At 47.9% G+C, this 12,869-nt stretch overlaps 1 protein-coding gene across 1 annotated transcript in view; it reads left to right on the top strand.

Annotated features, from left to right (window-relative positions):
- The first annotated feature begins 1,971 nt into the window (after window positions 1–1,971).
- Window positions 1,972–12,869, top strand: part of METTL27 (methyltransferase like 27) — a 14,804-nt gene continuing 3,906 nt past the window's right edge. Inside the window, exons 1-5 of the mRNA XM_069089490.1 lie at window positions 1,972–2,139; window positions 5,150–5,273; window positions 8,505–8,633; window positions 9,101–9,236; window positions 9,442–9,534. Of these exons, the coding sequence (XP_068945591.1) occupies window positions 5,154–5,273; window positions 8,505–8,633; window positions 9,101–9,236; window positions 9,442–9,534 (478 nt within the window). The 5' untranslated portion in view covers window positions 1,972–2,139; window positions 5,150–5,153. The remainder of the gene's footprint in view (window positions 2,140–5,149; window positions 5,274–8,504; window positions 8,634–9,100; window positions 9,237–9,441; window positions 9,535–12,869) is intronic.

Raw genomic sequence — 12,869 nt, 5'->3', positions numbered from 1 at the left:
CTCAGTGTTAGAGCAGGAGGCTCAGGGTGAGGATCGGGGGTTCAGTGACTAGGGTGGGGGCTCAGTGTTAAGGATATCGGCCCCAGATCTGGAATAGCAGTTCACTGTTAGAGCTGGAGGCTTGGGGTGAGGATTGAGGGTTCAGTGACTAGGGTGGGGGCTCAGTGTTGGGATGTTGGCCCCAGATCTGGAATGGTAGCTCAGTGTTAGAGCAGGAGGCTCAGGGTGAGGATCAGGGGTTCAGTGTCTAGGGTGGGGGCTCAGTGTTAGAGCTGAAGACTTAGGGTGAGGATCGGGGGTTCAGTGTCTAGGGTGGGGGCTCAGTGTTGGGATGTTGGCCCCAGATCTAGAATGGCAGCTCACAGGTAGAGTCATTGGGGGCTTAGAGTCAGGGATGGAGGCCCAGTGTCATCAAGGGAGGCTTGGGTTAGGAAGGGGTGGTCACTGGGGACACTTAGATGGATCAATTGAAGAACCAGGAAAATAATATACATGATAACTATAATAATATATGTGGGGAGGGAGAACCAAAATAAACACCAGAGCACAGTGAAATTCTTAGGACCAAATCTAGTTCTGAAAAAGAGATAGGAGAAAGCACCTGCCCCCATTTTCTGCCCATGTGGTAGACTATGCAGGTAACCTTCGTGTGCTGTCAGACATGATTGACTGATGTGTTGGCTTTGATGACTGGTTTGGTTTTTCTTTCTTTCTATTCTTTGTTATAAAAGACTGCTCTCTAGGTGACGGAGGAGGAGGGTTAGGATGGGAAATGAAAGGAATGTAAAAGCAAAATATATAAGAATGTATTTATAAAAGAATGGGACTAAATGGAGGGATGAGGGCTCATTGTTAGGAATCAAAATGCAGTCATAGGAATGGAGACTCAGAATCAAATGTTGGTAAAAGATGGGAGTTCCGTGTCTAGGAGGGTGGATCAGTGTGAGACTATCTTTGGCAGAGACTGGGGCTCAGCAATACAGCCAGGACTAAGCCATGAGAAGAGGCTGAGGGCTGGGATCCAATGCTGGGAATCGAGCTCAGGGTCAGTAAGGCAAGCTCAGTCTTACGGATGCCAGCTAAGCATCGGGAAGGGCAGCTCCGTAGCTGGAATGGGGCCCCACTTTCAAGAATGGTGCATTTTTGTGGTGGCAAAGAATTGGAAACTGAGGGGATGCCCATCAACTGGGGAATGGATGGATAAATTGTATATGATTGTAATGGGATACTATTCTGCTCTAAGATATAACAAATGGGATGCTTTCAGGAAAATCTGGGAAGACTTATGAGCTGATACAAAGTGAACTGAGCAGAACCAAGAGAACACTGTATATGGTAACAGTAATATTGTAACAACAATGACCCAAGACAATCCCAAAGGACACATGATGAAAAATGCAGTCTACTTTGAGAGAAACTGGCGAACTCTGAGTACAGATTTTTAAATTTTTAAAAAATGTCTTGTTTTGTGAGTGTAGGTGTATATGTGTTTTCTTTTGCAACAAGTGGCTATTATGGAAATATGACTCAATTGCTTGCCTTCTCAGTGGGGGGGTAGAGACAGGATGGAGAGAAACAATTTGGAACTCAAAATTTTTAAAAATTATTGTTAAAATTTTAAATGTAATCAGGAAATATTTAATGAAGTAGATAAAAATATGTGCTAAAATTTTTAGAAAAAAAGAATGATGCATTGCTGGTGGAGGAGGGGCTTACTATTTAGGACAAGGCTAATTGCTCTGAGTGAGGCCAGTGTCAGGGATAAGGACTCAGATTCTAAGGGGATCTGGAATAAAGGCTCAGATTACTTTCAAAACTTTGAAGCAGCCACTTGAAGGCTTTAAAGGCAAAAGGAAAGAAAGGGAAAGGTCAATTATAAACCAATGTTGTGTGTATGGGGAGGGAGGGGAGATAGCCTTTGTTCTGATTGGTCAGTGTCTTTTAACTAAAGACCAATCAGCTTTCAGAGGGAAGAAGGAGCCGAGACTGGGAGAAGAATGGGGGAAGGGACCACTTCTCCTCCACTCCCCTTTCCCATCTGCTCTGACCACTAGCCTGAATCTGTTCGTCTGGGCCCCTTCTGCTCCAGTGCCTGGCAACCCCACCCCCACCAGAGCAGCTGGCTGGGCTTGGGAAGAGGTGAGTAGGTCTCTCCCACCTTGATTCCCCTGCTCCCCAGCACCCACAATTCATGCTCCTGCCCCTGCAATCCAGGGAATTTAAATTGCAGAAAGTTAGCCCTTCTCTCTGACATCACAAACATGGCTTTTTGGAAGAGACCTTTGAAATAGGCTTTAAAGAAAGGGCTACATTTGGACAGAACAAGGCCGGGCATAAGCAATGCTGGGGTCAGAGAATGTTCTACATCAGCTGGACAAAGGATAAGTAAATAAGAGGAAGAAGAGAAATAGAAGTAAAGAAGTAAATAAGAGTAGAAAAAAGAAGTAAAGAAGAGAATAGAGTAAAGTGCCTTCTAGACATGGGGAGTTTGACCTTGATTCTACAGGCATCAAGGTGTCTGTCCCCTGAAGATATTGGAACAGAGGAGAGTGATGCCCAGATCTGTGCGTGCCCAGGTATGAAGGCTGGGGTTAAGAGAACGAATACAGGAATATTGATCAGAATCACACGATTGGAGATTTAGAGCCGGAGGGACCTCAGGAGGCCTCCTCTCACGGAAACCAAAGCCCAGAGAGCTTTGATGACTGGCCCAAGGGCACAGCTAAGTGGCAGAGGAAGGATTCAAATCCTGGTCTTCAGGTTGCCAATCCAATGCCCTTTCCTCCATGCCAGGATATCAATAGTCCAGGCAGGCAGCATCCAGCTTTGGGCTAAGGGCTAGGGAAAGAGAACAGAGAGGGGAAGTCATGTAAAATATGGCGCAGAGATGGAAGCAGGTGCCAAGGACCCAGAGCAAGGGAAGAATCCAGTCTGACCCAGCCCCACCAAGGCGACAGTTTAACCATGACTCCCCCAATCCCACACCTGTGCACCTAGGTGGTACCACAGACAGAAAGAGGGATGACAGGAGGAGGAAAAGAACAAGCCTGATTCAGGCTTCATCAAGTGTTCGGGCGGCTGGAACAGGCAGGAGGAGCTGTTTAGTTGGCAATTAGTTGGAGGTGTGTGGGTATAGATCTTGAAAGAAAGGTCAGAGTGAGAGATATGGTATAGGAGTCTACTGTTTAGATGTGGCTGTGGAAGTAGGACATAGCAGGTACTGAAATCAGAGGACCTGGGTTCAAATCCCACCTCTGATGATACCTGCCTGCCTAATGACTTTAGACAATCACTTCATTTCCCTGGGCTTCAGTTTATTCACCTGTGAAATGGAGAGATTAGCCTAGACTGTGGTCCCTTCCAGCTCCTGATGGTATGATGCTATGTTCTCACTGGTTCTCAGTTTCCTCATTTGTAAAATAATGAGATTGGACTAGATGGCCTTTGGGGTCCCTTCCAACTCTGAAGGGGATAACCAAGGAAGATCAGGTAGAGAAAAGAAAGAGAACCAGGGACCAACCACTGGGGACCAAATACCATGAGGGAGTCTGAAGAGGAGACAGAAAACCAGGAGAGTGGAATACTGCTGAAAATGAAATGGGAGTTTCCAATAGAAGGGGGTCAGTTCAAAGTCTACAGAGAGCTCAGAGGCAAGAACTGGAAAATGTGAGATCTGAGAATTATATAAGTCATTTGTGACCTAAGAGAGAGATCTCCATAGAGTGCAAAGGGTCAAAGCTCATTTGCCAGGGGTTGAAAAGATGCTGGGTAGGGAAGCCAAGGGCTCAGTCTAGCCTTTTAGAAGTTTAGTGTGGAAGGTCAGGAAAGATGGAATGGCCATGGTGGGATATATGAGAGAGGGGGTGCTGGTTGGACCAGGCAGGTAGAAATGGGATCGAGGGGACCAGTAGCTTTAATGATGAATCATATTGTCAGATAAGGTGAAGTTGAGATCTATTATTAACTGGATGAATGAGAGGATCCAAACAGGAAAGAGACAGGCAGAGAGAGAATCACAGTAGGAAGAGATGCAGAGACAATGATGCTGAGGGACAGAGGGGAGGGGGAGACACCAGAGACAGAGACATGAGGGAGATAAAGGCACAGAAAATGAGAGAAATAGGAGGGCCATTTGAAGAGACAGAGGTGAGAAATGAATACATTCTAGGCATGGGGGCACAGCAAGGACAAAAGCATGGAGAGAGGAAACAAGCAGAAAAGGGCAGAAAAACACAGAGCCCCAGAGAAGGGGGGAATAGAGAAACAGAAGGATTGAAGAGTTGAGGGGAGCACTCTGAAGGAATTGAGCAGACACTGGGCAAAGGCAGCATAGCACAAGTGCAAGAGAAAGAGAAGAGGACACAGATGTAGAGAGATGGAGAGGGGAGAAGGACAGCCAGATGCCAGAGGCCCACAGAGGTATCCAGGCAGGAGATGAATAGAGGGAAGAGGAGAGAACACAAAACATAGAAGGGGCTGGCCTAGGGCCCAGCTCCTCTGGGGATCAGGTTATCTCCCTCCTGCCCCCAGCATGGGCACAAGGGACAAGGCCTGTGACTCAAGAACCCTTGGATCATAGGAGAGAAGTGATCATTCTGGTTCTCATTCAACCAGACCATTCTGCCCCATCCATCCCCTGCCCTAGGAATCCTTTGGTGCCTACATAGTGAGTCTACCAAACCCGAGTTTTATCTGCAGAATAGCAGAGGACCAGAGCAGTGAGAGCTGGATGGGGCTGGAGAGACCAGCCAGTCCAACCCTCTTAATTCAACGAGGGCAATATGGAGGCCCAGACAGGGCAGGCTCCCCCCAGAGTCACAAAACTACTATGGTCAGGATTTGAATCTAGGCCCTCAGACTTTTAAATGCTGTGTTCTCTTTACCTTCCTCATGCTCAGGGTGGACCCTATTATCCCTTTATCCCTCTCCCCAAGTACTGTTACTGTCCTCAAGAATCTGCCATAGGTGAGGTATGTCCACTAAGGGATTCAAACCAAACAGAATTCTTGAGCACTTTTTTTCTTTTTCTAAATCTACCCCTCAATGATACAACCTGCCTGTGCCAGCTATAGGTCTAGGTAGCCATGGAATGGCTCTCCTGAGGACTCCAGGTTCTGCAAAAAGTAGTGAGTTGATCTTCTTCCCTCAGCAAGATGGCATCCCCCAGAAGGAGCCTGTCTCGGGTGCAAGAACGAATTGGCACCTCCCACAGCATCACTGACCTGAGCCAAAAAATTGACTTCTATGACCAGTGGGCGTCTGACTACGATCAGGTGACCATACCCCTCCTCTCCCCTTCTTTTCCATACACAAACACAACTTCCTCCACCCTCCTCATATATAATCACACACACACTCACACACTCACACACACACACCTGCACATTTACCAAGCTACCCTAGATCTGACGGGGAGACAGTTTCTCTCTTCAAAGATCTCTCAAGCAAATAGGGAAGACTCAGAACTGGTCCTCAAGGAGCCCCTGATCTGATAGGGGAGAAACAGCCCCTGCATTTAGGGAGCCTCTGATCTGACAGGGGAGAAACAGCCCCTGCATTTAGGGAGCCTCTGATCTGACAGGGGAGAAACAGCCCCTGCATTTAGGGAGCCTCTGATCTGACAGGGGAAACAGTTCCTACCCTAAGTGAATCCTGCTCTTGTAAGGGAAAGCACAGTCCTTGCCCTCAGGGCCCCTGAAGTCTGATAGGGGAGACTGAGCCTGTGTTTAGGGAGTGTGAAGGCTGATGGGAGCCAGTGGGGTGGAGACTGACACACACCAGATATAGAAGGAGGCCTCCCCGAGTATAAACTGGTCTGGCTGGGGGAAGGGGGCGGGGCGGGGAGGTGCTATGCTTATCTCCCTTTAATAAATGTTTGTTGAATGAATATTCAAAATTCAGGATATTTCAACAAAGCCTGCTCACAGTCTAAATGGACATTTCCAAATGAAGGCAAAATGTGTCGTCTGGTATTGCTGATTGTGGGATGTGTCATCACACATTCAGAAGCACTGGGAGTGAACAAGTGAAGTGGTGAAGTCTACAAGGCCAGGCAGTCCCAGCTCTAAGGGAGCATGCACCTTGATGGTGATGTTAGAGCTGGGATGGGGATCTCTCACTTATGTCCTATACTTCACCAGGGAGGAAACTGAGGTCCAGAGAGAGGAAGTTGAACTCAAGATAACACAGTTGTACATAGCAGAGGCATTTTTCAAACCCAGGTCCTCTGATGCCATTCAGCTGCTTCGCCCCCCCCCCCCCCCCCCCCCCCCCCCCCCGCCCTTTCTCTCCATCTCTTTCTCTCCATCTTTCTCTCTCAGTCTCTCCCTCTGTCTCTCTGTCTCCCTCTGTCTCTCTCTCCATATCTCTCAGCCTCTCTCTGTCTCTCTCTTTCTCTCTGTCTCTGTCTCTTTCTGTCTGTGTCTCTCTGTCTCTGTCTCTCTCTTACTCTCTGTCTCTGTCTCTCTGTGTCTCTCTGTCTCTGTCTCTGTCTCTCTCTGTCTCTGTCTCTGTCTCTCTCTCTCTCTCTCTCTCTCTCTCTCTCTCTCTCTCTCACACACACACACACACACACAGCTAGCTAGCAACATGAGGCAACAGTCAGTATCTCGGTAATGGCCTCATTCCTGATTGCAGTTATGATAGAAAAGACAGCAGTTCCAAAGGGCAGAATGAACTCAGCCGTTCAGGCAAATTGTGCAGGTTTTTCAGGGTTGTTAGAAAGTAAACAGTGTAACTGAGGCACAAGGATGTTGGAGATGTTCTCTGGAGAAGCAAATACCACAAGCCTTCTTGCACAAGATGCCAGGAGATGAAATCAGACTCCGGGCACATCCCCTCCTGGGCCAGGAGCCTTCCGCAAGCTGGCTGAGACTGAAGGGAAGCGGCCTGGCCTCACCTGACCAGTCTGCCTGGAAGCCATGCCTCCCCACTTCCTCATTTCTGCTGGGAAAGTAGCTCACTGAACTCCTCAGCCAGCCGCTTTTGCCAGGGCCTGGGCACACCTGTGTCTGCCTCCAAAAAGCCTGGCATTGAACTACAAGGCATGAAGCAATCAGCAGGCATTTATTGAGTGCCTACTGTGTGCCAGGCTTTGGAGATATAAAGACAAAAGCAGCCCTCCCCCACAGAGCGCCTATCTTGCCTGACCCCTTCCTTCCAACCTCAGGTTATCTATTAGACGTCTCAAACTGGGTGTCCCGTAGGCATCTTCAACTCAGCATGTCTCAGACTGAATTCATTATCTTGTCCCCAAAACCTTCTTTTCTTAATTTCCTGAAGTCCTTATGACCTCACTTGGGGTTTTCTTGGCAGAGATACTAGAAGGCTTTGCCATTTCCTTCTCCAGCTCATTTGACAGATGTGGAAACTGAGGCAACAGGGTGAAATGACTTGCCCAGGGTCACACGGCCAGTGTGTAAGTGTCTGAGGTCAGATTTGAACTCAAGAAGATTATATACATCTCTCTGTATGTGTATTTACACCTTGTTTGCAAATAGTTGCTTTTGTGCCATTTCCTCCATAAGGTCCTTGAGAGAAGGGCCTGTTTTTTGCCTTTCTTGGAACCTCCAGTGTTTAGCAGAGCCTAGCACAGAGTAGGTACTTAGTAAATACTAGGTGACTATCAATCAGTCAACAAGCATTTTAAAGTGCCTACTACGTGCCACTGTACCAGGCGCTACAAAGACTAAAATTAACATATTTCCAGGACCTTGGATCTAGTTCTAGAACGAGCTCCCCAGAGCTGCCTGGTCATGAAGTCAGAGGATTTTTTGAGTTAGAAAAGACCTTCGGTCATGTAGTCCCACCCTGTTTTATTTATTAATGAGAAAGCTGGGTGGGGGGAGGGCATGACAGGGAATAAGTTCCTGCAGGACACTGTGATCTCTTCCTCCTTCTGCTGCCATATCGTGGTATCTGAACTTTTTATCACAAAGATGAGCGAGTCTTGTGATTCACAGATAAAGGAGATTGGTTTTATAACCAACCTGCAGGAACTTTGAAGTCAGGGGGGAAACCATGATGGTTCCCCAGCAGTGGGGCAGGTGAAAGAAGGACCACAAGGGCCCTCCTCTGGGCCCATGGGACTGGGCTAGACCTCTTTCCCAAACTGGGTCTCAGCCTCTTTGTAAATGGTGGTGACAGTTGGGCTAAATCAGTCTCTTCATGTGGAAAATCAGGGGTTTGGACTAGATGGCCTCAGAGGCCCCTAGAGTTATGACTTGTGGGGATAGAGACCCACCCCCACGGAGTCTATGAGGAAGGAACACAGGCCAGAGTAGCTAGAGGCCATTCCCAGGAAAGAGTCCCCACCATGTTTTGAGCTATGTTAGAAGAGTCGCCCAACCACTGCTAAAGGGTCAGAACCAGGTGGGCTCAATCCCAGAAGCTTCCCAAAGGCAGGGGATTGACAGCACAGTCTGGATGGAGCTGCCTGACAGAAGAGGACCGTCTCCACATTCTGAGAGGAATGAGATAGGAATGTATGTCTTTCTGTCCCACAGGATGTGGCCATCCTGGATTACCGAGCTCCCCGCCTGGCTGTGGACTGCCTGGCCTCAGCCTTCCCCTTCTCTCCCCAAGAGGCTCTGCTCCTAGATGTGGCCTGTGGTACAGGGCTGGTGGCTGTTGAGGTGAGGGAGCTTTTGGCCATTCTGGTTCTTCTATCTTCCCCTATTTCTCAAGCTATTTATTCCCACTGCCCATCCATCTACCCCATTCTTTACCCGCCATCCAAGGTCCTCCCCCCGCTTCCTACCCACCAACTTCAGTCTCCCCATGCTACTAGAAACATTCCCTGCCCCTTCCTCTTGTGGCCCTGGACACACTGGCTAGAATAGACTCAGACTATCTAGGGATGCACCTTCCTCCTCTCCCTTCTCCAAAGCCTGAGCCAGAGATAAGGAGGGTCTAGACCAAGGGTGGGGAACCTGTGGCCTTGAGGCTTCATCCTAACTTCATGGAAAACAAGTTTGGATTCAGTCAAAGGGCAGCACTTGAGGACCTAGAGGGCCACATGTAGCCTTGAGGCTGCAGATTCCCCACCCCCAAGTCTAGACAGAATGGGATAGAGGCAGTAACAAGGCCCGGCTTCCATCAGCTACAGAAACGAGGATTCTGCCACCTCCATGGAGTGGAGGGCAGCAAAAATATGCTGGAGTTGGCCAAGCAGCGAGGATTGTACCAGCAGCTGAGCCTCTGTGTCCTGGGCCCAGAAGCCCTGCCTGCCCCTTCAGGTAAGGCTCTCCAGCACCAGCCCTCTTCCAGCCCGAGCCACCATCTGTCCTACTAAGCTTCCATTCTTCTCATCTGTGTTCAGATCAAACCCACTCTCTTTGTTCTGGGTAAAAAAGAAAAATCTGTGGGCAAGGAAGCAAACACCTCCTAGGCACAGGTGGGGGAATCAGTAGGGGTGGCTGACTGTCTACCTCTTCTCTGCAGATCATTACGATGCAGTGATGGTTGTTGGGGCTCTCAGTGATGGGCAGGTACCTTACAGTGCGGTGTCCGAGCTCCTCCGGGTCACTAAATCAGGTAAGATCTGTCAGCCAATACACACCTGAGGACGGGGATTCTGGGACCCAAGGGCTTTATGGGCAGAGACACACAAGTGTGCTAGGATGGACCCCAGATTCCCAGTCCTCACTACCGGATAGCTAGGGGCTAAGATACTACCCTGAGTCTTCAAAGGGGAACATTAGCCAGACCTTTGGGTAATGGCTCTCCATCCCCAGCAGGAGCCTCCAAGTCTTTCCCTGAAGCAAAACTCACCAATGCCAAGCCCCCATTCTCAGCCCCAGGTCCCCATCTGTAGGGGGGCAACACCTTCTCCATGAAGGTGCCTTCAATGGCTAGCGCTCTCCTAACCAAACTACTGTGTATTTAGAGATCTTGTATTTGTTCTTTATATCGATTCTGGAGTGGAGGAGAGGGAGGGGAAGGGAGGGAGGGAGAGGGAGAGACAGAGAAAAAGACAGAGAGAGAGACAGAGGGGGGAAGGGAGAGAGGGCTGGAAAAAGGGAGATAGAGACAGAGAGGAGGGGAGAGAGAGAGAGACAGACAGAGACAGGGAGACAGAGAGACACAGAGAGACAGAGAGACACAAACAAAGAGACAGAGAGAGAGGGGGAAGGGAGAGAGGAGAGGGAGAGGGAGACAAGAGAGAAAGAGAAAGAGAGGGGGAGAGACAAAGACAGAGACAGAGACAGAAAGAGAGAATTTCTATACATACATACATATGCACTGCTTATCTCCCTCATTAGGAAGAAAAAAAAGCTCCTTGAGATTAAGAATTGTTATATTTTTGTGTTCTCAGTATCTGGCACATAGTAAATGTACTAAAAGCTCATAGAGTAGCGTATTTATATGTGTGCATAGTATCTCGCCAATAGAATTCAAGCTCCTGGAGACAGGGACTGTTTCATAGGCGGGTCAGTGGACAGAGGGCTGGACTTGGACTCAGGAAGATTTCACTTCAAATCTAGCCTCAGACACCAGCTGTTTGACCTTGGACAAGTAACAACCTCTGTCTGCCCCTATAATGTGGGGATAATAACACCTCCCTCCCAGAATGACCATGAGGATCAAATGAGAGAATGTCTGTTAATTGCTTTGCAAACCTTAAAACGCTATTAAAATGTTAGCTGTCGCTGTCAACTATAGTGGTTATTTTTGTCTTTTCCACTCCTGAGCCTAACAGAGTGCAGGGCACACAGCAAGGACTTTTTGGTTGGTTGATTGAGAGAAAACCAGAGCCTGGGCAGACATATTTTAGGGCTTGGAGGCTGAGGCTCTCCACAGTGCCATGAGGCAGGTACTGGGTCAGAGGGGCGGAGAGTCTCCTCTCCACCTGGCTGAGGGAACCAGGGTTGGGGTCTGCACATGGAATTTCTCAGACACACCCAGCCTCTCTTCAGGAGTGGCAATGATTGAAAAACTGGGGTCAGCTGAAGCTGGGAGTAAAGGGATTTCAGCCATCTATCGGGAAGGAGACTGATGTTGAATCTTACTGTTCTTGTGATGAGGGTCCCTCGGACCCATGGGGGAAATGGGGATAATTTTGGCCTACACAACTCCAAAAGAGATTCTGGGAAAACTGAGAAGGGGAGAAGGGAAGGAATAAGCATTTATTAAATGCCCACTGTGTACAAGGCTCTATGCCAAGTGTTGTACAAACATTATGTCAACAGAGCCTCACAACAACCTTGGGAGTTAAGTGCTGTTATTGTCTCCATTTTACAGTTAAGAAAACTGAGGCAGGCGGAGATAAAGTGACAAATTAAGGGAAACAAAACCCCAGAAAAACAAGGTTGGTCAGGATTATTGTGTATTGAGGACTTAAAAAAATATTAAAAAAAGGTTAAAGACAAGAACCCTCCTAATATTGGGGGAGGGATGGTGCTTGGTGGGGAAAGGGGTCTATGGAAAGACCCTCCATGGGGAATGTTGGGAAAGTCCAGATATCGCCCAACTAATGAACAAAGTAACCTGCAGCACGATCTCCGTTGCTAGGAAAAATGTTTGCACTGAGCTGACTAACATCTGGTCTTTAAGATTCTAAATTAGTTTATTGACATTCTGGTCCTGCCCCATAACAGACCTCATGGAACCTGAATTTGATTTTGTTAAATCATGGACATTAAGAGCTGGAAAGCAATCTTGGCGATGACCTAGTCTGACCAATTTCCTTTACAGCTAAGGAAACAGAAGCCTAGAGGACAGTGAATGACTTGTCCAGCATCACAGAGCTAGTGGCAAGGGAAAGAAACCTCACTGTCCTGATTCCTACTACACTCTTCTAGATACTGTGAGTTTACCTTTCCTTTTATCTACAAATATTTTTGCTGGTAGTGAGTCTCACTCTCCGTGACCCCATTTGGGGTTTTCTTGGCAGATATACTAGGGTGGTTTGCCATCACCTTCTCCAGCTCACTTGACAGATGAGGAAACTGAGGCAAACAGCTCGAACTCAGAACTCAGAGTCATGAGATGATTTGCAATCTGAGTTGATAAAAGCTCCCACATGAACAAAATCACAGATCCTCAATCTCCCTTATAAATAAAACTCAGGGTGATGAATTTGCTGAATTACTATTGGATGGTATCATTTCAGTGTATACACATATGTGTACATACACGTGTGTGTGTGTGTGTGTGTGTGTGTGTGTATTTAAAGACTGCCCTCCCTTTTGGCCTTTTCTCCCTACCTGGCCTGCTAGTGGGAGTCATTTCACCTCCATGGATCACTCAGTTATCTCATCTTTAAGATGGATTGGATTGGACAACCATCAAGCTTCTTCCCTGTTATTAATCTGGGGCCCTGTGACTAGATGACCGTTGAGGTCTCTTTCTGCTCTAGGATTTTGTGAGTCTGGACCTCTGAGGATTCCAATTTATTCCTCTCATTTTACAGAAAAGGAAACTGAGGCCCAAGGAGGCTAAATGACTGATATAAAGTACCAGAGAGAATGGGTGTCAGAGGCAGCAGTATTCGAACTCAGGTCCTCTGACCTCTGAGCTCCAGGGTCAGGGCCTTTTTCCCACACCAAGGTGCCTCTTCAGTGCTGAGTGTGGGATTGTAAATTCTGATGAATGGCATCCCCAACACCACAGAGGACCTGAGATCAAAGCCCAACTCTGTGGCCTGGGCAGTTATCATGGCAGCTTATGTTTGTACATTGCTTTAAGATCTGCAAAGCACCTTACAAATACCACATTTGATCCTCACAGCAACCTTAGGAAGAAGGTGCAATTATCATCCCCATTTTACAGAGGAGGAAACTGAGCCTGGGATAGGTTATAGAAACTGCCTAGGATCACACGGCAACTAAGCGTCTGAGGTAGGACTCAAACACAGATCTTCCTGAGAC

This window comes from Petaurus breviceps, unplaced genomic scaffold (assembly GCF_028583685.1).
Source record: "Petaurus breviceps papuanus isolate PSGF00001 unplaced genomic scaffold, PetGlider_PUasm1.0 186, whole genome shotgun sequence".
NCBI lineage: Eukaryota > Metazoa > Chordata > Mammalia > Diprotodontia > Petauridae > Petaurus > Petaurus breviceps.
This window is presented reverse-complemented; position numbering and strand designations above follow the sequence as displayed.